Source organism: Gadus macrocephalus, chromosome 9 (assembly GCF_031168955.1).
Source record: "Gadus macrocephalus chromosome 9, ASM3116895v1".
NCBI lineage: Eukaryota > Metazoa > Chordata > Actinopteri > Gadiformes > Gadidae > Gadus > Gadus macrocephalus.
Window position 1 is genome coordinate 21,485,352 of NC_082390.1, and position 24,511 is coordinate 21,509,862.

The following is a 24,511-nucleotide window of genomic DNA, read 5'->3' on the forward strand; positions in this document are numbered from 1 at the left end:
TAACCAAGTATTATCCCCATTGAATATTTCACTTGCACAACAATCTTTCTTTTGGCACAAAGATGACATTATTGCCCTTGGATATGTGGAGATATACTCGATTTACTTTGGGTATGTTCTTTCCTGAAAAAAACTTTTCCCCTGATATCGAAAATGGTATAGAATATCGATATTTTTCCAGGTAGGCTATAGTGTCGAAGTTAGAAAATCCAGTATCGTGACTGACAACACTACTGAAACACGATTTGTGATTATTCAGTTAGAGCTACAAGAAAAAATACTTTGCTCTTTGCTACTACCTCTGACATTTAGTTATGTACATTTGCATAAAATCATGCAGGTCTACATATAAATTGGCGATAGCTTTAATAGGTTGCAACGGTGGACTGAAATCACTTCATGAAACGATGTGACCGCTCGATAAATAAGTAAACAAAGAGAAGTTACCTTACATTACCTTTAAGAACTCTCACTACATTACCTTTTTTTTGTGTGTGTTATCGCTTTATTTATATAATTATTTCTCATTATTTGATTTGAAACACAATCACACAATCTATTATAATTTTATTTAAAAAGCAATGACAGCAATTGAAACTGAAATAACACGACACGCACGGAAAGAAAAAGCTCCGAAACCGATACGCTAAATAAACGCCAAAAGAAGCCGTGAGATCAAGTGATCCGACAGCCAATCGTCTGAGACCCGGGTTCCGGCTAACCCCGCCCTCTGTCCAGGCGCGGCCGTGTGCTGGTGGGTGGGCTTCCTGCTGGCCACCGCCCACACGTGGGCCCTGCGGCTGCAGCGCATCCAGACCACCAAGCAGCTGTTTGTCAGACGCATGTACGAGGGGGCGTGGCTAGAGCAGGGGCTGCTCCTCAATGCACGCTTCAACATGCACCCGCCGCCGAAACGCACGCCGTGAGTGGGGAGGGGTGGGCAGCGGGAGGGGGGGTGGACAGTGGGAGGGGGGTAGGCAGTAGGTGAGGGGTAGGCAGTAGGAGAAGGAAGGTGGGGATAGACAGTAGCAGTGGGGATAGACAGTACTAGTGGGGATAGACTGTACGAGTAGGGATAGGCAGTAGCAGTGGGGATGGACAGTAGCAGTGGGGATAGACAGTAGCAGTGGGGAAAGACAGTACTAGTGGGGATAGACTGTACAAGTGGGGATAGGCAGTAGCAGTGGGGATAGACAGTAGCAGTGGGGATAGACTACCAGTGGGGATAGACAGTAGCAGTAGGGATAGACAGTAGCAGTAGGGATAGACAGTAGCAGTGGGGATAGACAGTAGCAGTGGGGATAGACAGTAACAGTGGGGTTAGACTGCACCAGTGGGGATTGACAGTAGCAGTGGGGATAGACAGTAGCAGTGGGGATAGCCTGTAGCAGTGGGGATAGACAGTAGCAATGGGGATAGACAGTAGCAGTGGGGATAGACAGTAGCAGTGGGGATAGGCAGTAGCAGTGGGGATAGACAGTAGCAGATGGGATAGGCAGTAGCAGTGGGGATAGACAGTAGCAGTGGGGACAGACTGTAGCAGTGGGGATAGACAGTACCAGTGGGGGTAGACAGTAGCAGTGGGGATAGCCTGTAGCAGTGGGGATAGACAGTAGCAGTGGGGATAGACAGTAGCAATGGGGATAGACAGTAGCAGTGGGGATAGACAGTAGCAGTGGGGATAGACAGTACCAGTGGGGATAGACTGTACCAGTGGGGATAGACAGTAGCAGTGGGGATAGACTGTAGCAGTGGGGATAGACAGTAGCAGTGTTAACAGTGTGTTGTGTGCTCCAGGGTGCCTGAGGAGAAGCTCACACTATACATGTGTGCGACCATGTGGCACGAGACCTTCAGCGAGATGGAGAAGATCATCATCTCCATATTCCGGTGAGCGCAATTCCTTCGATATCACATCCTGTACCGCTAACCGGCAGGCAAGCTAGCTAGCTAGCCCGCCCCAGCAGAGCTCGGCTCGTTCCTAACCGTCCCTCTCCAACCCTAACCTCACACAGCTGGGACCAGTTCAGGCCTCACGATGACCGGGAAGTCAACAACCTCACCACCGAGGCCCACATCTTCTTCGACGACGCCTTCCGGACCGTCCCGGTCAGCGGCGAGCGACACGCCAACCAGTATGTGGAGGATATGGTCCAGGTGATCCAGAAGGTCTATAAGTGAGTCGCTTCCACACGCCCCCATATGGAGAGAAAGACCTCATAGTAGGACTTTAGATACTCACTGTTAACTGGACTGTTGAGATCGAAGGGGAGACGTTCAAACGCCTTACTGCGGATCAACTGCGCCTTACTGAGGGGACAGCTCCGCTCCAGCTGACTAAAAACTAACCAAACTAAAGCTAAGCCTAAACTAAACCTAAGCCTAAACCTAAGCCAAGCCAAAACTAAACCTAAGCTAAGCCTACACTAAACCTAAGATAAGCCTAAACGAAGTCTAAAATAAACCTAAACTAAGCCTAACCTAGCCCTAAAATAATCCTAAACTAAGCCTAAACAAAGCCTAAACTAAACCTAAACTAAGCCTGACCTAGCCCTAAAATAATCCTAAACTAAGCCTAAACTAAGCCTAAACTAAGCCTAACCTAGCCCTAAAATAAGCCTAAACTAAGCCTAAACCAAGCCTAAACCAAGCCTAAGCTAAGCCTAAACTAAGCCTAAACCAAGCCTAAGCTAAGGCTAAACCAGTGCCGTGTGTTTTCCCCCAGCCTGTTCCAGGAGGACCAGCAGAACCCGTTCCTGGGCCCTGTGCCGATCGGGGACCAGATGCTTCTCCGGACCCCCTACGGAGGGCGTCTGAAGGTCACGCTGCCGTGCGGCAACCTACTGGTGGTCCACCTCAAGGACAAGAGCCTGATCCGCCACAAGAAGAGGTGGTCCCAGGTACGGACCCTCCCCCCCCGTCTGGAAGGATTCCCTTGACACCTGAGGAAGTGTCGTCTGTGTGAGCTGTAACCAGGCTTGTGTGAGGCTGTAACCAGGCTTGTCTCCCCAGATCATGTACATGTACTACCTGTTGGGCTGGAGGCTGGACACGCGCTTCTACCAGAGGTGGCTGAACGGAGAGGGCCAGGACCAGGCCCAAATCAAGAGGGAGAAGGAGGTGGGCCTCACGGGCACGCAGTCTAACGTCCACACACTGATTTAGTCTCACATGCGCACTCTTGTGTACGCTCACATGCACACTCACATGCAGGGCCGCTGACAGGTTTGGCTGGGCCCGGGACAAAATTCTCTCAATGGGCCCCCCCCCCCCCCAAAAAAAAAACACACACACCTCTACTTTCTCAGTCCCTACCCTACCCTTAAATGACGGAAATTCAAAAAAATACTCATTACTCAACAAACAATTTATTTGAACATTTTAACATTAACTTTGTGTGCAACTATTTAGGTGCGAAATGCCATGCGCCAGACTTTTGTGGTGGCAAAGTCATCAATGAGGTCATTGAAGTCCAGCTTCTTTGCAAGCTTGTGCTCTATGGAAAGCATTGCCAGCCCGTTGAGCCTCTCCTGTGACATCTTTGAGCGCAAGTAGTTTTTTATTAGCTTCAATTTGCTGAAGGCTCGCTCACTTCCAGCCAATAGTCACACAGGCTTGGACAGGTAGATCCTGAGCAAAATGCAGAGGTCCCCATAAATGCTCTGAAGCCCCATTTCGTATAATTTAACACAGAAAAGAATAGACTGATCAACTTGGCTAACTCTATCCCAAAGACTACAAAAGTTTAAAAATCTAAGGTTTTTTTTTTTGTTCCCAAAATTGTCAAACGCCGAAACACAACCACAGAATTCCCTTGTGCAGCTCCCAAACACATGACGTCGGGATGACAAGCCCATTTATTACGGATAAACCAAAAGGATTATTTACAACTTTAATTGGATAGGCTATGGATATGGACTGAGTGAAGTTATGGCTTTCAGAATCATACCACAATAAAACTCACGCTATTGTATTCACTTAGAGCTCATTAACTGCACATTTCATTGACCATTTTTCACTTGACCAAGGGGAATCATGTCAAGGGTACTTTTATTTATCGCCAGACCCGCGTTTATGTCCGCTGAACTTCCAGAGAATGTTTGGGGAACAAGGCGGAGCCCATTCATCTGGCGAGTTTCAAGTTAACGGCAATCAGAAACTAAGTTACAGGCTACCCCAAAACGTCACGTTTATAACCCATTCGTTACATCCAACTCTATCTAAATGGCAATTTCACATGTTGCCATGCCACTGGCTTATTTTAAACCATGAGCCGCGTTACACTGGCTGTAATTCAGCTGACTGGGAATGATTCTCAAATCAATTCAGCCTGATTGGAGTGCGCAGCGCGTGCCTGCCTGAAACATTACCGTGGTAAAGTTAGTTTTATATTGGACGTTGGATATTCGACACATTCGAAAAATCTATTTAGCACTGGCTTCGATGGACGAATTTGTGTCAAACCAACTTAGATGTGTTAATACAAGGCCTACCTATGTAAAACAAAGCTTATTTCTTTAAAAAAAAAAACATTTGATTTTCTAAAAAAGTGTAATGATAAAAAAGGCTATAAATCTATTATGCGGCTTGACCTTTTGACCTACACATATCAAAACACATCTGGTGAACTCAGCTAACTGCCACACACATAACACAAAGCTTATTTTCTCAAAACACCTACCCTTTGATTTTATATTTTTTACTCTCATAAAATGCTATAAATCTATTATGCGGCTTTACCTTTTGACCTACCCATATCAAAACACATCTGGTGAACTCAGCTAACTGCCCCACACATAACACAAAGCTTATTTTTTCCAAAATCCCACCTTTTGATTTTATACAATTTTTTTAATGTTAAAAAGGGCTATAAACCTATTATGCGGCTTGACCTTTTGACCTACCCATATCAAAACACATCTGGTGAACTCAGCTAACTTCCCCACACATAACACAAAGCTTCTTTTTTCGAAAATCCCACTTTTAGATTTTATACTATTTTTTTAATGTTAAAAAAGGCTATACATCTATTATGCAGCTTGACCTTTTGACCTACCCATCCATATCAAAACACATCTGGTGAACCCATCTAACTTCCCCACACATAACAAAAAGCTTATTTTCTCAAAACACCTACCCTTTGATTTTATATATATTTTTTAATCTCAGAAAAAGCTACAAATCTATTATGCGGCTTGACCTTTTGACCTACCCATATCAAAACATACCTGTGACCTATGCTATATAAGTTTGCGTGCTAAAAATGTAGGCAGGCTGTACTTTTTATACACACTAAGTAATTTAATGAATAGGTCAAAAGGTCAAGCCGCATAATAGGTTTATAGCCTTTTTTAACATTAAAAAAATAGTATAAAATCAAAAGGTAGGATTATGGAAAAAATAAGCTTTGTGTTATGTGTGGGGAAGTTAGCTGAGTTCACCAGATGTGTTTTGATATGTGTAGGTCAAAAGGTCAAGCCGCATAATAGATTTATAGCTTTTTCTGAGATTAAAAAATATATATAAAATCAAAGGGTAGGTGTTTTGAGAAAATAAGCTTTGTGTTATGTGTGGGGCAGTTAGCTGAGTTCACCAGATGTGTTTTGATATGGGTAGGTCAAAAGGTCAAGCCGCATAATAGGTTTATAGCCTTTTTTAACATTAAAAAAATTGTATAAAATCAAAAGGTAGGATTTTGGAAAAAGATAAGCTTTGTGTTATGTGTGGGGAAGTTAGCTGAGTTCACCAGATGTGTTTTGATATGTGTAGGTCAAAAGGTCAAGCCGCATAATAGATTTATAGCCTTTTTTAACATTAAAAAAATTGTATAAAATCAAAAGGTAGGATTTTGGAAAAAGATAAGCTTTGTGTTATGTGTGGGGAAGTTAGCTGAGTTCACCAGATGTGTTTTGATATGTGTAGGTCAAAAGGTCAAGCCGCATAATAGATTTATAGCTTTTTCGGAGATTAAAAAAAATATATAAAATCAAAGGGTAGGTTTTTTGAGAAAAGAAGCTTTGTGTTATGTGTGGGGAAGTTAGCTGAGTTCACCAGATGTGTTTTGATATGTGTAGGTCAAAAGGTCAAGCCGCATAATAGATTTATAGCTTTTTCTGAGATTAAAAAATATATATAAAATCAAAGGGTAGGTGTTTTGAGAAAAGAAGCTTTGTGTTATGTGTGGGGAAGTTAGCTGAGTTCACCAGATGTGTTTTGATATGAGTAGGTCAAAAGGTCAAGCCGCATAATAGGTTTATAGCCTTTTTTAACATTAAAAAAATAGTATAAAATCAAAAGGTGGGATTTTGGAAAAAATAAGCTTTGTGTTATGTGTGGGGCAGTTAGCTGAGTTCACCAGATGTGTTTTGATATGGGTAGGTCAAAAGGTCAAGCCGCATATTAGGTTTATAGCCTTTTTTAACATTAAAAAAATAGTATAAAATCAAAAGGTAGGATTTTGGAAAAAAATAAGCTTTGTGTTATGTGTGGGGAAGTTAGCTGAGTTCACCAGATGTGTTTTGATATGTGTAGGTCAAAAGGTCAAGCCGCATAATAGATTTATAGCTTTTTCTGAGATTAAAAAAAATATATAAAATCAAAGGGTAGGTTTTTTGAGAAAAGAAGCTTTATGTTATGTGTGGGGAAGTTATCTGAGTACACCAGATGTGTTTTGATATGTGTAGGTCAAAAGGTCAAGCCGCATAATAGATTTATAGCTTTTTCTGAGATTAAAAAATATATATAAAATCAAAGGGTAGGTGTTTTGAGAAAAGAAGCTTTGTGTTATGTGTGGGGAAGTTAGCTGAGTTCACCAGATGTGTTTTGATATGAGTAGGTCAAAAGGTCAAGCCGCATAATAGGTTTATAGCCTTTTTTAACATTAAAAAAATAGTATAAAATCAAAAGGTGGGATTTTGGAAAAAATAAGCTTTGTGTTATGTGTGGGGAAGTTAGCTGAGTTCACCAGATGTGTTTTGAAATGGGTAGGTCAAAAGGTCAAGCCGCATAATAGATTTATAGCATTTTCTGAGATTAAAAAATATAAAATCAAAGGGTAGGTGTTTTGAGAAAATAAGCTTTGTGTTATGTGTGGGGCAGTTAGCTGAGTTCACCAGATGTGTTTTGATATGTGTAGGTCAAAAGGTCAAGCCGCATAATAGATTTATAGCCTTTTTTAACATTACACTTTTTTAGAAAATCAAATGTTTTTTTTTTTAAAGAAATAAGCTTTGTTTTACATAGGTAGGCCTTGTATTAACACATCTAAGTTGGTTTGACACAAATTCGTCCATCGAAGCCAGTGCTAAATAGATTTTTCGAATGTGTCGAATATCCAACGTCCAATATAAAACTAACTTTACCACGGTTGAAACATTTGATTTGGACATGGGCCTATTTGCGGGGTAATGTGCATATTCTAAGATTCAATTAGATATAGGCGTATGAAACACAGTGTAATAAAGCCGTTGTGGTTATCAAATTATTCAATGCCCCCTGTCTGTCTGATGTGGTGCTGCGCTAATATGTTTGACACGCCGCCTGTGCCTGTGTTACTTGACGACGGGGCTGGAAAAAGTTGGCCGTGTCTTACCTGGCTGTGCTGCACAGCTGCCTTTACTGGTACCTGCAGCATCACCTGAGTCTTTTCTGAAATATTTATCAAGAGATCCCCTCAGGCTTTCGGCTTCTTCCTCTCTTTTTCGCCTTTCTTTTTTTTTCAGGGCTCCTGACTCGCGCACTGACCACTAATGGAATGATGTCGTCTTTTTTCTTCTCCAAAGACCAAACCATTTTGCCATAGGGTGATAGGGGGTTATTGGCCGTTTTTTCAAGGGCAATGAAGGCAAACAATCTAGGAGTCATTAATTGAATGCAAATAAAGCACTTTTCTTCTCTAAATCAACACATTTTGAATTATGCATACAATAATTAATCCCAACTTCATGGGGGTCCAGTTATGGGCCCCCCCCATTCCAGGGCCAGTCCAGGGCCCGGGACAACGTACCCGTTTGTCCCCCCCTGTCGGCGGGCCTGCTCACATGCACACTCTTATGTACGCTCACATGCACTCTAACGTGCACACTCTTATGTACGCTCACATGCGCGCTAACATGCACTCTAACGTGCACACTCTTATGTCCGTTCACATGCACCCGGTAATGTACGCTCCCACTCTGCGCGCTGTAACGTGTGTGTGTGTGTGTGTGTGTGTGTGTGTGTGTGTGTGTGTGTGTGTGTGTGTGTGTGTGTGTGTGTGTGTGTGTGTGTGTGTGTGTGTGCTCCTGTGTGCCGCTGCTGCAGAGGGAGAGGAAGAACACGTACATCCTGGCCCTGGACGGCGACACCGACTTCCATCCGCCGACCGTGATGCTTCTGATCGACCGGCTGAAGCAGTACCCCGATGTGGGGGCCGCCTGCGGCCGGATCCACCCTATTGGCACAGGTACACCCCCGGGTTCACCCTAGTCACAGGTACACCCCCGGGTTCACCCTAGTCACAGGTGCACCCCCGGGTTCACCCTACAGTCACAGGTGCACCCCCGGGGTTCCCTCTGATGGGGACAGAGGCCCATCGGTACTGTAAGAGGACGGTCGCTCACGACACTCACTTGTCGGCCCCTCAGAGGTCAGAGGTCGGCTCCTCGGACGTCCCGGGCCCTACAGCAGGCCGGTGAGGAGGACTAATTAGAGATCGTTAGTGGGCCGGTGCTTTGATGCACGTACAGGAAAAACCGTCGTGACCACCGGTGTCCCCCGGTGATCTCTGTGTCAGCTTTGGACATGGACAGATCACTAGTGAGGGTTCTGGTTGGGGGAGGAGTGGGGGAGGAGTGGGCGAAGAGAGGGAGAGACGAGAGTGGGAGGAGTGGGCGAGGAGAGGGGGAGGAGAGGGGGAGTTGGCAGGCGCCCGCTAAGAAACAGTTTGCCCAACCGAGAGGCAGTCATATAAATCATAGAGCTACACTTTGTTCAGAACAATTACACAAATCAAGTTATGTAACTTCACACCGGAGTGTTGAATGATCACAGTTTGTTCAACTTGAGTTAGTCGGTGAACAAAGGATTTGTCATGCTTCAATAGCGATGATCCCTTTAGTCATTGAGGAATTAGAACTTAATTATTACGTAGCTTTAATACAACTTTTCAATCTCGCTTACCTGCGTCGGTGGGCACAATTCCAGAAATCAACTTTTCCCCTATGATGCCAGCAACCCTATCGTTTCCCATTTCCGTGAACACTGCCGGTATTCTGATATTCTTTTTTCTGACTCTACCTTCATATCAGTCCACTTCTTATTTATGTCCTCAAATGATCTGCGGGTAGAACTGACCTCGTTTACAGCAACTGCCATCAACTTCAAGCAATTTCTTTTTTTGTTGGTTACCCCTGTGCTAAGGCTTCCAAACAAAATATTTTTCCTCTTCTCTGTTTCTGTAAAAAGCACTTGTATACTTATATATATATACTAGGATTATGCGTTGCTTAATTAGCATTTACCTACAAGCCCAGCCCGATCATTGAAGTTTGGGCACTAATAAAAGGCTTTAATAAAATACTTTCAGCTGAGCTCTGTGTCGTTCCTCCGTCCTCCTCCTGAGTAGCGGGAGAAGTCTGCTACATAAACACATGCTGTTCTCAAGGAAATCAGGACTATCTGTCACAGTGAACCTCATCCGTCTTAGCCTATTAAGGCCCAATCCCATTTCTAGCCCTTACCCCTTCCCCTTACCCCTCCCCCTTACCCCTCCCCCTTACCCCTCCCCCTTACCCCTTCCCCTTGCCCCTCAATACAGAGGGGTAAAACGTTCCCCTAAGAAATGGGACGCCCCTCCATTACGTGGCTTCATCGTCGCTGACTGCTATGTCAACAGAAGCCACGAGTAGGCATGTTTCAGATCAAGCATACGTTGCGTTGCGTTGCCTCACATAACATAATGAATTAGTGGCTTTAAAAACTCGCTGGATCTCCATTGTAACTCTGTCCGTCTGCTTTTCTGTGCATATGCTCTTTCAAATAAATGCAGACATAAGACACTCCCCTCAACATATCAAAACATTGCCATAGGATAGGATTATTTGTTGTCATTGCACATACACACAGCACACAGGTACACACAGGTGCACACAGGTGCAACGCCAAACCACTCCCCAGGGAAACAAAAGGCATGCCATAGGGAACAACGAAACCAACTTACTTAGGAACCAATATTTGGTGGAGTTCACATAAAAAAAGGTATGAACAATGATAAAAAATAAAACAAAATCAAATTAAATTTAGCTCGGCTACACACACACACACACACACACACACACACACACACACACACACACACACACACACACACACACACACACACACCAAAATACTAAATTACAACAAAAACAATGGTCTCGTTTGGTTGATACATTCATTAGGCAATTGGTATAATGACACAGACATTCAGTGGGCTATTGAGCTCAACACAGAAATACCAAAGTAGAAAACAGACGCAAGAATGAAAAGATTGAACAACGTAAGACTCACTCCCACTGTTTTCTGGCGATCATTTTCGATTTTAGGAACTCATTGTCCCTGGTCCCCCTGAAATGAATGAGCCGTCTGGTCTCCTGTGGTGTCCCTGAGGTAAAGGTGGAAAGGAAATCTTCAGTTTGACAGGCGAGCGACGTAGCCTAGGTGGCAGCTTTACCGATATCAAAGCAGTGCGCCGGTATAATCAACCAAGGAATAGTAGTAAGCATATCCACTGCACACAAATGTTACTTGAAACCTTAACATGTCATGTCAAGGGTTATCGGATATCTATCTCAACAAATAGCGATAGCGGAACACATTAGCATCGGCTTCTAGTGATTCAAAACAAACTTGACTAGTGAATCAAAACAAACTTGACTAGTGATTCAAAACTAACTTCACAATTAAAAACCGCTCGAAAATATTATTATTACACCAGTCTGCCGTAATTAAAGTGCTGAAAATACTTACATTTGTGCGTGTCCTTCGCTTGAACCATCGCTGCTGTTTGTTTATTTGGCGATTTCGGTTGGCCACTAGAGAGCGCTAAAATATTGTATAGTTCAACGGTTATTTACCGTTATGTCATGTTTTATATCGAGCTCAGAGATCGCATTGTCCGTGTATGACTTCGAGCTGAATATACAGTCAACTTTACATCATGAGTCCGAATGATAACAACTAGTAAAAATTCATTTTCGGCCAGATTTTCCTCGAAGCCCTCCCTTTGAAGTGTGGTCCTTGGATAGCTTTGTTTCAAGCTACGTTTTCGCTTCGTTTCAAGGGCTACGTAGCCTTTTGTCTTCGCCCTACCCCTTAACCAAAATGAGAATTGGGACACCCTTACCCCTTCAAACCAAGGGGGAGGGGTAAGGGGGAGGGGTAAGGGGTAGAAATGGGACGCACCCAAACTCTGACTTCCAAAACCCCACACAAGTATAGTTATAAGGGATTATCAATCCCTTTCTAATCAAACCAAAAAAGCTGAATCCAATAGCTACTGAAGGTTGATTTTCAGTAGTAAAGGGCCAGAAGCAGCATGTATTCAGAAGAAATAGAAACAGCTTGTCAATCAAGGTGCTGCCCAAGTGTGCCTGTGCTAGTCCTGCGGGCGTCACAGGAACCATCGCCATGGTTTCTGCCATCCTGGGTGAGATGTGGATTTTAAGATTGTGTTTACTGACTGTAAGATTAAAGGGGAAACTGATCGATGGCCTTTTTGATTGGCTCCTGATTGTGCCCCTGTGGCGTCCAATCCCCACGGTCGGATGGTTGTCCTTAGCGGGGCCCAAAACCAATCTCTCCTCCACCCAGCGAACAGATAGAACGGCTGACCTGAAGCTCCAAGCTCTCAATGTGGTGGAGGGACAGGGAGTTTGGGAGAAATTTAAAGGAATTTAATTTAAGTTTTGGGGGTTATCTTTTGCTTGAGCTATTTTATCTAGTCACTTTTATGGTCCCACAGTATGCAGAAAAAACGTAGGCAGAGGGACCTCAGTCCTATGTGTGTGCGTGTTTTCAATGTTTTTTGTGCTTCATTATGTTTACTGCTCCCTATAGTGTGTGTGTGTGTTGGTGTGTGTGTGTGTGTGTGTGTGTGTGTGTGTGTGTGTGTGTGTGTGTGTGTGTGTGTGTGTGTGTGTGTGTGTGTGTGTGTGTGTGTGTGTGTGTGTGTGTGTGTGTGTGCGTGCGTGCGTGCGTGCGTGCGTGCGTGCGTGTGTGTGTGTGTCCACTGCCCAACCCCGCCCATCCTCTGGTGTTTAATAGTTCTGACTGAGTTTTCATAAAGATTATACAATACATATTACACCTCAACTGTTTCGTTTTGAAAGTACCCAAGAAAACCGTGACCCGCGCCTTTGAGGTTTACACCCGCGACTCTGTTTTTAAAACAACCCGTGAAGCTTGCAACCCTGCATCACCGTCACCTTCGCCGTACTGGCAGCGATGGGAAGTTTCCAAATAATTATAATTTATGTATTGTATAACCTTGTTGGTTGTGCTTTCTTCAGGCGCCTCCACAGCGCTACGCGCGGATACTGTAGGTATACCACGCTATTCTACGTTGAAATTCGACGTAATCCAGTGTTCACGAAAACGTACACTGTCAACGTATGCTTTTGGCGACTGGATTGCCCAGATACACAAAGTGAGATAAATATTCAATTATTATAATTCATTATTATATCATCATCATTGTCATTATTATGATTTGTTTTACCTTACTTTACCAACACCGGAGCTGATTAAAATTATGCAAGATCAAAGTAACCTAAGGTAGATGGCTCTGATGGTCTGCGTTGTTGTTTTTTTTAGATCAGGTCAAATAAATCAATAGTTGCATAACGTGACGGCTTCACCGTTGATGGACATTGATTTCCTTTCAGCTATATCCGACGGTGAGGGATTAACATGAATGTCTATCTGATTGACCCCCGCGTTGAAAAACGACGCAAAAGGTATATCATGAATGTCTATCTGCCGTGCCCCGCGTTGAAAAACGACGAAAAAACACATTTGACGAGTAGGGAGTGAGACTGTGTTGTTCCTGGGGGCCCAGACGGCCTTCAGAGCCATGGAGGGAACAACAGTAGAGCCACTCCAGCCCTCAGGGCTCCTCCGTGAGGCCAGGAAGCTCTCTACTCTGCCAACTGTTTCTACAAACTGACAGACTTTAAGAACAACGCTGCAGCCACTATGCAGAGCGGCCCGCTGCTTATGGACCTCACTGTCCCAAGTGCTGCAGGAAGGGGACTGAAAGCCGGAGCCTTTTTTTCATTATTTCCTTGACCACACAAAATAAATGTACTTCAGTCTGTGACGTCGCCTCTCCCTCCATTTTATCTCCCTCACCCCCTTCACATGTATTTTTTCTACATTCATCCTAACAATACAGAGCCCTTGAGATCTCTCCTCCTCTGCAGGTCTTCATCCACTCCGTAAAAGTCTCACCACTGGATGATTTTTAGGCCTGCAGGCTCCGTCCAAGGTCTGTTGGGTTCACCAGATAGGAGCAGCTGCAAGGGGCGGGTGTGCAGAGCAATGAATTAAGGGATCCCCTGTGAAACAGACTAAGCAGACAAGCACTGTTGAGCACTGTTGAGTTTTCTAAATTCACCAAAAGTTTGCTTCTGCTGTGACTCCTGGATCCCTCAAAGAGGTTTGTGTGTCTGGGGACAAACTGAAGGGCCAACATTAGAAGCTGTCAGTGAACCTGGACCACCAGGAGCAGGGGCAACGTCCAGTAGAAACACTCTTCCTATTCAGTACACATGAAACATCATGTGACCTGAATCATGCGACCACATGGTGTACCAGCCACTATTTTGATGCCCTATACTCAAGGGAATGAAGGCAGAAGTTATTGAGCTGATCTGATATTAATGTCAGGTGTGTGTCATAACTATATGTATTTAATACAGGCCTATATGAAACACAGATGTGGACTTACAAGGGCTTACTATCTTGTTTATTAAAATTATGCGTGAATAAATTACGACAATGATTCATGTTTTCTTTTTTATTCTTTAATACAAGCATGCCTGAAGCAAACGTTCACCAGCACATCACCACTTTTTGTTGATATCCATTATTTCCCACAAATTGTATTTTCTAGAATAAATTGTAAGCTATCTAGGAAACAATATTTTTCTACTATTTTGTTGTATGGACAATGTAAACTGAGCACAACAGCCAGATTGAAATCCTTCAATTAGGATTTGAATATAATATAACATGTTTCTTCAATCAGAACAATAAGGTAAAGAAAGGTAATAAAAAATGCTTGAAGACAGCATATACAAGGTTCTATGCACCTTGAAGAACTATGTGGAACTAAGTCATTCTTCACACATGTCATTCCAATACACAGTTTACAACTATTAAACCAAGATCACAGGAAGTATTTCTTCCCGCCTAGAAGATGTTTCTTCTTCCTGGAGTTGTCCTTCCTTTTCTTGTGGAGCCAGCAGAGACGGGCCTGGTCGCTGGCCTTCTGGCAGGCTGCCGGGAAGGTCCGGTCACTGAAAACCTGCCGGAGCTGCTCAAGGAAGAATGCTTCCAGGTCACGACCCGCGCGGGCCACCTCGGAGTCCGGCTGCAAGGGGAGGACAAGGTGCTCTGTGATCTACAGGGAGTCCTGAGGTTCTGCTAGGTGGAGGACAAGGTGCTCTGTGATCTACAGGGAGTCCTGGGGTTCTGCTAGCCGGAGGACAAGATGCTCTGTGATCCACAGGGAGTCCTGAGGTTCTGCTAGGTGGAGGACATGGTGCTCTGTGGTCTACAGGGAGTCCTGAGGTTCTGCTAGGTGGAGGACAAGGTGCTCTGTGATCTACAGGGAGTCCTGGGGTTCTGCTAGGTGGAGGACAAGGTGCTCTGTGATCTACAGGGAGTCCTGTGGTTCTGCTAGGTGGAGGACAAGGTGCTCTGTGATCTACAGGGAGTCCTGAGGTTCTGCTAGGTGGAGGACAAGATGCTCTGTGATCTACAGGGAGTCCTGGGGTTCAGAGGCTGACAGGCTGTCTGGCTCTAGAAGGCCTAGAGGCAGGGCTCCAGAGTGCGCCTAATTTGGGCGCACATGCGCCTAGAATTTTTTACAGAGCAGTCTATTCATAATATTGTAATGACCACGGAAGAGGCAGTGAATGAAGTATTAATTAGACATCGATTTATTAGATACCTAATAAACCGTTGGAACACGCAAGACCGGTAACGCAACGCCGGTAAACAAACCCGCGAAGCCCTATCCTATCAGTTAGAGTCCGAGCTGGCCACCTTTTTAGACTGGTGCAGGCGGAACTGCCTTGACCTCAACATCACCAAAACAAAAGAACTAATTATAGACTTCCGTAAGGCCCCCTCCACCTTCCCCACTCTGACTGTTAACAACCAGCTGATAGAGAGGGTTGACACATACAGATACCTTGGGACAACAATCGATCACAAACTCAACTTCAAAACAAATACTGATATCATCCACTCCAAGTGCCAGCAACGTCTCTTTTTCCTTTGCAAACTCCGCAAACTCCAGGTCCACCAATCCGTTCTGACAGCATTCTACAGATGTTTCATTGAATCCATAATCACCTTTAACATCACCTCCTGGTTCGGAGCACTGTCCAACATCCATAGGAACCCACTAAACCGAATCATCAAACTGAGCAGCAAAATAATTGGACAACAGCAGTAATCCCTCATCAATATATACAACAAAAGGACTAAGCAGAAATCAACACAAATCACCCTTGACATCACACACACTCTACACAGCCAGTATTCCCTCTTACCCTCAGGCCGCAGATACAGAGCCCCCACAGTAAGGACAAACAGAGCCCTGTCAAGTTTTGTCCCGGCATCCATAAGACTGTTGAATGGTTTAACCCCTCCTTGAACTGTATCCTCTTGTTTTAATACCTGGAATCGTTTTAAATCGTTTTAAACTATTTATTTATCCTCCACTATGGAGGTAATAATACTATTTATTTGTTAGGCTTAGGCAAGGATTTTTATTTTTATTTTCTGCAGGGCTGATGGTGTATGTTTGCGAGTGTGTGCGTGTTTTTCTTTTGTTTATTGTAGGCCTATGTACTGTTGGGTATGGACACACCCTGCTGCTCCTCCACATCTGAAGTTCCTAACGGAAAAATAAAGGAATTTGAATTGAATTTGAATTGAATTGAATTGAATATCCAGGGGCCTGTACTACGAAGCTCGATTAGAGGGTTAGCGAGGTATGTTGAGCTGAAAGCCTGGGTTAGCTGTACCATGAAAGTCGATCTCTTTAAGCGTCGCTGTATCACCATGGTGACTTACGCTCGCAACCAAACCTGGTCGGGAGCAGCTTTTCAGCGAGTCTACCCGGAGATCGGCTACTTATATCGGCGTGCGCAGATTCCTAGCCCCTCCTCCGATAATGGCGTCACAATTTGTGGGTGTTCCCATGGACCTCGGCGCACTTATCGTACAGGCGTCTCTCCGGAGACAGAGGGTTTTTCGGGACAGAACCGATCCCTTGGCATTGTCTGACGATATTCTTTATGAGAGATACAGATTCGGCATTTATTTAATGGTCAAAATATTATTAATCAATGGCGTAAATATCGACGGTACAACCGGTGCAGCTGCCCCAAGGTCCAACGCCGCCCGCCTCCCCCCCTCAACAAATCAAAACTTGGGTGCACCATAAATACGTGCTGGTGCACCCAAATTAAAAATTTAGGCGCACCAAAGGAAAAAGTTAGTCTGGAGCCCTGCCTAGAGGCTAGCAGACATATGGCAAAGATCCCAGTGGGGATAGATCCCAGTGGGGATTGATCCCAGTGGAGATAGATCCCAGTCCCTACTGGATGGGAGTCGAACACATAGCCAGTATACTATCTTGTCCTGATAAGACAACCTGTTCCTGTTCTTGATCGTTAGCCCTTTGTGCTACTTTGAAAGTGAAAGACCTGTATATTTTACACTAGGCCTGGGGGAGTCAATTATTTCACTAGAATCTGTTGAAGGATATTCTAGTGGTTACGTTTCTGACTCAGCAAAAAGGTTATTGGTTTGAGCCTGTCTGCCGTCTACCGCACACAAAGGGATCCTTGAGCCAGACGTCTAACCGCTATGTTACATTAACGGCATGCATCTAATGTTTCATTGAAGTTGATTTGATATAGCTTGTACTTAATGACCTAATGCTAGATACAAATAATTTGCGTCCACTGATGAAGTAGTGAACGTTGCAATACAGTGCAGGCCACTCACATAGGAGAGAGACCACTCACATGGTTAAAGGAGAGACCACTCACATAGGGGAGAGACCACTCACATCGGGAAGAGACCACTCACATCGTTAAAGGAGAAACCACTCACATAGGGGAGAGACCACTCACATATTTAAAGGAGAGACCACTCACATGGTTAAAGGAGAGACCACTCACATGGTTAAAGGAGAGACCACTCACATAGTTAAAGGAGAGACCACTCACATGGTTAAAGGAGAGACCACTCACATGGTTAAAGGAGAGACCACTCACATCGTTAAAGGAGAGACCACTCACATAGTTAAAGGAGAGACCACTCACATGGTTAAAGGAGAGACCACTCACATCGTTAAAGGAGAGACCACTCACATGGTTAAAGGAGAGACCACTCACATGGTTAAAGGAGAGACCACTCACATAGTTAAAGGAGAGACCACTCACATAGTTAAAGGTGGCACAGTTCCTGAACATGAGGAGCAGGTCGTCCACAAACTGCTCCGCGGTGAAGTAGTGCAGCGTGTTGCTCTCGTCCAGCTTCCTCCGGACCACCGAGAGGTCCATGGGCCTCCTGATGATCTGGTAGTAGTTCTGAGCCTGGTCCCCATCCCAACCCCCGGGAGAAGAGGGCATCACTCATCATAGAACCACAGGGACCCACTCATAGAACCATAGGACCCACTCATCATAGAACCATAGGACCCACTCATCATAGAACCACAGGGACCCACTCATCATAGAACCACAGGGACCCACTCATAGAACCATAGGGACCCACTCATAGAACCACAGGGACCCACTCATAGATCCATAGGGACCCACTCATAGAGCCACAGGGACCCACTCATCATAGAACCATAGGGACCCACTCATCATAGAACCATAGGGACCCACTCATCATAGAACCATAGGGACCCACTCATCATAGAACCACAGGGACCCACTCATCATAGAACCATAGGACCCACTCATCATAGAACCACAGGGACCCACTTATCATAGAACCACAGGGACCCACTCATCATAGAACCATAGGGACCCACTCATCATAGAACCATAGGACCCACTCATCATAGAACCACAGGACCCACTCATCATAGAACCACAGGGACCCACTCATCATAGAACCACAGGACCCACTCATCATAGAACTCATACCGTTGTGATATAGCCTGAAGGCTTGGGATTGGTTTATATTAGAACTGCATCGATGGTTAAAACATAAATCCATAACTCCTCTCACATCTTCCATTGGAGAAGCAGAGTGGTCGGCCTTTGCCGGAGCCGATCAGCTACATCACGCCTTCTAGGTTCATGATATTGAAGTACGTGGGGACTGAATGATAATGCGATTAATTAGGCTACTGTATGAAGGTGTAATCTGACCAATGGGCTGACAGCCTCGTGGAACGGAGCGCTGAGGAGGTGACAGAGCAGCAGCAGAGTCAGCTTCTCACACCTCTGCAGAGAGAACACATGCATGCACACACACATACACACACACAGGCAGGCATGCACACACACAAACCCATACACACAGGCAGGCATGCACACACACACACACACACACATGCATAGGCATGCACACCCACACACACACATACACAGGAATGCACACACACACATACAAAGAGACACATACACAAGCATGCACACACATACACACACACACACATACACACACACAGGCATGCGCACACACACACACACACGCACACAAACACGCACACACAGGCATACACACACACACACACAAACACAAACACAAGCACACACACACACACACACACGCACGCACGCACGTACGTACGTACATACATACATACACAAGCATGCACACACAAACAAAATAGATTATATTCTTTATTGCTCAAATGTTTGTTTGCGAGGAAGGTCTGTTTCGGCAGCTTGTCCTACCTTATTTCAAGACACCGCTTGAGCCCAGGCGCTGGGTTATTTCAGACGCATGATCAATTTCAATCAAATTAAATCTAATTATAACTAAAATAAGATATTTTGTCCTTCTATTTATAACAATAATATATTATCCAAAGGTGTATGCGTGTTTCAGTGTAAATGCACATTGAAGGTTGTATCTTTGTATGTAATTCGTATAGGCTATTTGAATTTGCATACAAATTGGTCAAGAAACCACATCGCTCCCGACTGTGGCTGGCTTTTTCCGAATGCGTTCCCCTCTTGGGCCTCACACCCTGTCTACCTTTATTGAGTTCCAGGGGGCATCTCAAACAAACATAAAAATGCCAGCAGGGGGAGGTAATTTTCAATGAAATAAAACTAAGAATACATTTGCCCTAACAAGTTCAAAGAGGACTTTACTAGGGATGGGGATCATTAATATTTATTGATATCGATACCATTTTCGATATTCCTTAATGATCCGAGTCTTTATCGATACCATTATCGATACTTTTCTATTAATTGGTAGAAATACGAAGCGTTTTTACTGATGAGGAAAATATTTAGGCTCCTTGCTCTTTGCATTTAAATTAAATATGTAATTCTTAATAACTATTGAAATCAGTAGTTTTAGTTATATAAACTAAAATGATAAGAGCACTATACAACTGTATTAAGAACACAGAAACATGAGTTATGCAGTATTACTCATGTTTCTCACCAAGAACTCAATTTACCGTTTCTTTATGTTACATTTGAACGCATCATGATAACCTAACAGTCGTTTTACTGAGCCAACCTCAACACATCATCACGACACGCAGCACATCTGAAACTTTATTTACTTTTTAAGATAACTAACTTGTATGCTGCTGATTACAACAGCGATTTCACAAATGACTTCACTTGTTTTACTTGTAATAGGCCTACCTGTTTGATTACAATTCGATTAAAAAACATTGGTGGACACGCTGCAGTGATTGGATTGATTTGATTTAAATGCCGTGACGCGACTCGAGGGACACAACATTACTTTGCAAAAATATTAACAAAATGAACGACGGGACTCGATAGTAGTATCGATAAGCCCAAACGTTAATGATTTTCGGGTTTTGAAAAAAGTGGAACCGGGTCCTTGTTTGAACCGGGTTTCGATCCCCATCCCTAGACTTCACTCAAATTTGCATTAATTCTTTTTCACTTTGTTACTTTACTGTTAAGTTGTGGCCGTTGTGGATTGGAACAGACAGTAGAAGGACGGTTCATAGCTCTTAAAGACCTGCTCTTAAAGAACCAGTGCAGTCACACTGTTTACAGGTCTTTGTCCCCAGTGAGCAGCTCATAGCAGCCTGCAGCTGTGTGGTAGGGCTTACTCTCTGGTCCCTGGTGGACAGCGTGTACGGAGCTCTGCTCTCTCCACTGGGTGCACTCTCACAGGCATAGCCCTCTGCTGCGTCCTGCTCGCCACGGCACAGAGTACAGAGCCAGTCCCCCCTGTGGGGCAGAGGGGGGCAGGTTAGCAGCAGTGTTACTGAGTTCACAGTATTACAGTGGTAATGTCTGGTCTACTGAGCTGCTTGTGTTGAAGGACATTACATCATCCACAATGAAGGTTTAAAACCTTTTGGGCGGAATACTCGAGATTAGAAAGGGTTATTGTAATGATACCCAATATACCTTTAGACTACATTCAAATGAATTGATCCCGTTTCTGATTGACTGATTAGTACTAAGGTTGATGGGAATGGGGTTTAAAATATTTTGATAGTCAATTGAATCAATAACAAATAAAAGCAGGAGGGACTCACGCTGGGAAGGTGAGGAGGGAGGGGATGTGGCAGCTCAGGTGGAACACTTTAGGACAGCGGTCGCAGCAGAGCAGCTCTCCACCGATCTGGCACACCGCACAGAAGTCATCACTCTCCATTTGTCCGTCAGATGGTTGCCTGGATACGACAGCCTCCTGTTGCCTGGATACGACAGCCTCCTGCTGCTTGGATACGACAGCCTCCTGTTGCCTAGATACGACAGCCTCCTGTTGCCTGGATACGACAGCCTCCTGTTGCCTGGATACGACAGCCTCCTGTTGCCTGGATACGACAGCCTCCTGTTGCCTGGATACTACAGCCTCCTGCTGCCTGGATACGACCGCCTCCTGTTGCCTGGATACGACAGCCTCCTGTTGCCTGGATACTACAGCCTCCTGCTGCCTGGATACGACAGCCTCCTGTTGCCTGGATACAAGAGCCTCATTTTGCCTGGATATGACAGCTTCCAGTTTCTTGGATACGACAGCAACCTGTTGTATGAACAAGGCAGCTTCCTGTTGCCTGGCTATGACTGTAGCTTGTTGCCTGGATACGACAGCTTCCTGTTGGATTGATATGACATTTTCCTGTTCCCCGAATATGACAGCTGCCTGTTGCCTGGATAGGACAGCTGCCTGTTGCCAGGATACGACAGTTGCCTGTTGCCAGGATACGACAGCTTCCTGTGGCATTAGTGAGCTGTGGAGGTCCTCCCCCCTGGGTCTGGACACCACCTCCGCCTCAGGCAGAGCGTCGTCCTCCAGAACCAGAAGCACCTCCTGGTCCTGGTCCCAGTCCAGGGCGGAAGACTCTCGGTCCGGATCCACCTGGATCACCATGTCCTGATCTGGATCTGGATCTGGATCTGGTTCTAGATCTGGATCTGGATCTGGATCTAGATCTGGATCTGGATCTGGTTCTAGATCTGGATCTGGATCTGGATCTAGATCTGGATCTAGATCTGGATCTGGATCTGGATCTAGATCTGGATCTAAATCTGGATCTGGTTCTAGATCCGGATCTGGATCTGGTTCTAGATCCGGATCAAGATCTGGATCTAGATCTGGATCTGGTTCTAGATCTGGATCTGGTTCTAGATCCGGATCTGGATATGGCTCTGGATCTGGATCCGGATCTGGATCTGGATCTGGATCTGGATCTGGATCTGGATCTTGATCCAGCGGTGCCAATTCAGTAGTGTCTGCTGTTGCTAGATGATCCCAGCTGCTCTGTAACAGAGGCTGCGGCGTGTTGGAGTCGGCCTCCTTGTGAAGGCTGTGCTCCTCGGGCTCCACCATGCCAACGGAGCAGTGCAGGGGTTCAGGGCTCCAGGGCGTTGGGGCGGTGTGGTCCGGAGGAATGGGGTCTGGAGGCCCTGGTGGCTGGGCTGGGGGGGACACAGTGCCCGCCTGGTACGTGTCGGATGTGTTTGGATTGAAACCATGCTGTACAAAGAGATATAAATATACCTTAAAGGGGCAATCTCCAGATCTTCCTGCAAAGATGTCTGTAAAGCCCCTGCCTCTATGAGTTGAACAATGGGGCTTATATAGATGTCTGTAAAGCCCCTGCCTCTATGAGTTGAACAATGGGGCTTATATAGATGTCTGTAAAGCTACTGACTCTTTGAGGAGACAGTGGGCTGAGCTTACAGCCCATTGATTAAAGCCCCTGCATGCAGGATAATTAATGTTACGAATGTTAGACTGAAGAACGGCTGCTTACAGATTACTTCTTTAACGTATACATAATAATGAATACAAATAGTTGAATGCATACATAAACAAGGAATAATGAAATATTACAAAATGGGTTTTCCAATCAAACATAAATTTAACTTATCAATACAATTTACAATGACTTTCATTCAAATGCAGTGCAGAGTTGTTTATGTGCTAGCACTCTTAATTAAGTTAGCAGGTTGTTTTATCCAAAGTGAATCCGTCCACTGCCACAACGTTAGGACTGACCGTCGACCATGACCTTCTAAGGTCCTATGCTGGTCATACCTGATGAGAAGAATGGACCAGCGCAGGCCCGGGCTGAGGCCGGTGAGGTGGCCATTGGACCCGTGTCAGAGTCACCGTGGGCCCCAGGGCTGTGGAGTGCAACGTCGGGCGTGCCCCAGCTAGGTCTTCTATACGTTCCAGGCAAACTAAAGCGATGATGGAATTACCCAGAATCCTCTGGGCCTCTGGGTGAATCCTGTATTATATTTAATGTACAATAGTAGTCAGGTCGCTATGACAACATCAAATGTATGCATTTAGTTTTCTTACTGGTAATGTAATTCCTATCCAAATGGGTGGATTTTAGAACATTAATTGGCTAAACTGAAGCCAGTTTTAGATGACTTGAGGAGGATTGGTTGTAATCATACACCAGAGCACACACACACACACACACACACACACACACACACACACACACACACACACACACACACACACACACACACACACACACACACACACACACACACACACACATACACAAGCTGTCCATTCCAATAAAGCTATGTGGTCCAGTATGTTTCCTTCACTTCATGCTACCTGATTCTCCTGAGTAAAGCCCTTTTGCTTCCATCAGGGTCAGCAGAGGGTCTCCTCATCCTCTCAGAGGTCTTCCTCCGTCGGTTGCAGGGCTGGTCTGGTCCCACCGTCTTCATCTCTGAGGCTAATGTGGACCAGCCTTGTTAATAACACTTTTTCAACTCCTCATCACTGGATTCATAGCCCAAAAATAATTTGCCCCATACATCTTAAAAAAATAAAGTAAATAATAATAAATATCATGGCCAGGCTGAGAACATGTATTGTACAATATATATATGTATATATATATATATATATATATATATATATATATATATATATATATATATATATATATATATATATATATATATATATATATATATATATGTATATATATATAGATATATATATATGTCTATCTATATAACATAGCTTTACCCTTCAGGCTCTCTCTCTGCACGGCGGTAGATCCAGAAGCTACATGCTATCACTCCATCCAGCTCCTCTCTCCGCTCCAGCTGCTCTGGGCTCTGCTGCAAGGCTCTCAGGTGAGGAGCTGTGGCTCTCAGGTGAGAGGCTTGGTGAGAGTCTTCTCCGTGTAGCAACACCCCGGCCCTCAGGGCAGGTAACCATGGTACTGCTGGGAGCGACTGAACCCTCTCCAGGTGATGAATCTCTCTGAGGATAAACACATCAGGAGAAGATAGTAGTGATGCTCTGTTGACAGCAGAACCATCAAACCCGATAATCACAACCTAGCGGGCTGAGATCCTCAATGTAGGACGCTCAACAACAGGTGAAGAGACGCGTCTAGATCATGCTACAGATATCATACTATGTTTGATAATGAGGATCTGCTGAAGGGGGGGGGGGGGGGGTCTGAATTGATTGCCAAGGGGGAAATTATCTCAACTCCCAAGGCTTCAATTATCATGTTATTGTTGTGTAGTTTAACAATATAAAGATGCCAGCTTTAGAATGGCTA

The 24,511-nt window shown here is 44.7% G+C and overlaps 2 protein-coding genes across 4 annotated transcripts; one reads left to right on the forward strand and one right to left on the reverse strand.

The window, feature by feature from the left end:
- Positions 1 to 653: 653 nt before the first annotated feature.
- On the forward strand, positions 654 to 8,496 carry LOC132463915 (chitin synthase chs-1-like). Its single transcript, XM_060060038.1, has 6 exons — positions 654 to 922; positions 1,798 to 1,890; positions 2,016 to 2,177; positions 2,726 to 2,900; positions 3,013 to 3,120; positions 8,302 to 8,496. The coding sequence occupies exons 1-6, from the start codon at positions 843 to 845 to the stop codon at positions 8,464 to 8,466; spliced, it is 783 nt and encodes a 260-aa protein (XP_059916021.1). The 5' UTR covers positions 654 to 842; the 3' UTR covers positions 8,467 to 8,496.
- Positions 8,497 to 14,020: 5,524 nt separating this feature from the next.
- Positions 14,021 to 24,314, reverse strand: LOC132464813 (uncharacterized). Of its 3 annotated transcripts, none has more exons than XM_060061416.1 (8): positions 23,972 to 24,310; positions 23,542 to 23,670; positions 22,999 to 23,194; positions 20,990 to 22,434; positions 20,555 to 20,675; positions 18,648 to 18,722; positions 17,706 to 17,858; positions 14,021 to 14,611 (listed from the first exon to the last, which is right to left on the reverse strand). In XM_060061416.1, the coding sequence occupies exons 2-8, from the start codon at positions 23,655 to 23,657 to the stop codon at positions 14,408 to 14,410; spliced, it is 2,310 nt and encodes a 769-aa protein (XP_059917399.1). In that variant the 5' UTR covers positions 23,658 to 23,670; positions 23,972 to 24,310; the 3' UTR covers positions 14,021 to 14,407. The 3 variants fall into 3 exon arrangements, with proteins under 3 accessions (XP_059917399.1, XP_059917400.1, XP_059917401.1); XM_060061417.1 differs by having other exon boundaries at positions 23,542 to 23,665; positions 23,965 to 24,310; XM_060061418.1 differs by lacking the exon at positions 17,706 to 17,858 and having other exon boundaries at positions 23,972 to 24,314.
- Positions 24,315 to 24,511: the final 197 nt, after the last annotated feature.

What these genes read in the sequence shown, in the direction of transcription:
- LOC132464813 (XM_060061416.1), bottom strand. Translation starts at nt 23,657, where the DNA reads ATGAAGACGGTGGGACCAGACCAGCCCTGCAACCGACGGAGGAAGACC. An exon ending in GCTTTACTCAGGAGAATCAG is followed by an intron (nt 23,195 to 23,541) that starts GTAGCATGAAGT and finishes AATATAATACAG; the next exon opens with GATTCACCCAGAGGCCCAGA. An exon ending in TGTCCACCAGGGACCAGAGA is followed by an intron (nt 18,723 to 20,554) that starts GTAAGCCCTACC and finishes TTCTCTCTGCAG; the next exon opens with AGGTGTGAGAAGCTGACTCT.
- LOC132463915 (XM_060060038.1), top strand. Translation starts at nt 843, where the DNA reads ATGTACGAGGGGGCGTGGCTAGAGCAGGGGCTGCTCCTCAATGCACGC. An exon ending in GTGATCCAGAAGGTCTATAA is followed by an intron (nt 2,178 to 2,725) that starts GTGAGTCGCTTC and finishes GTTTTCCCCCAG; the next exon opens with CCTGTTCCAGGAGGACCAGC. An exon ending in ACAAGAAGAGGTGGTCCCAG is followed by an intron (nt 2,901 to 3,012) that starts GTACGGACCCTC and finishes TTGTCTCCCCAG; the next exon opens with ATCATGTACATGTACTACCT.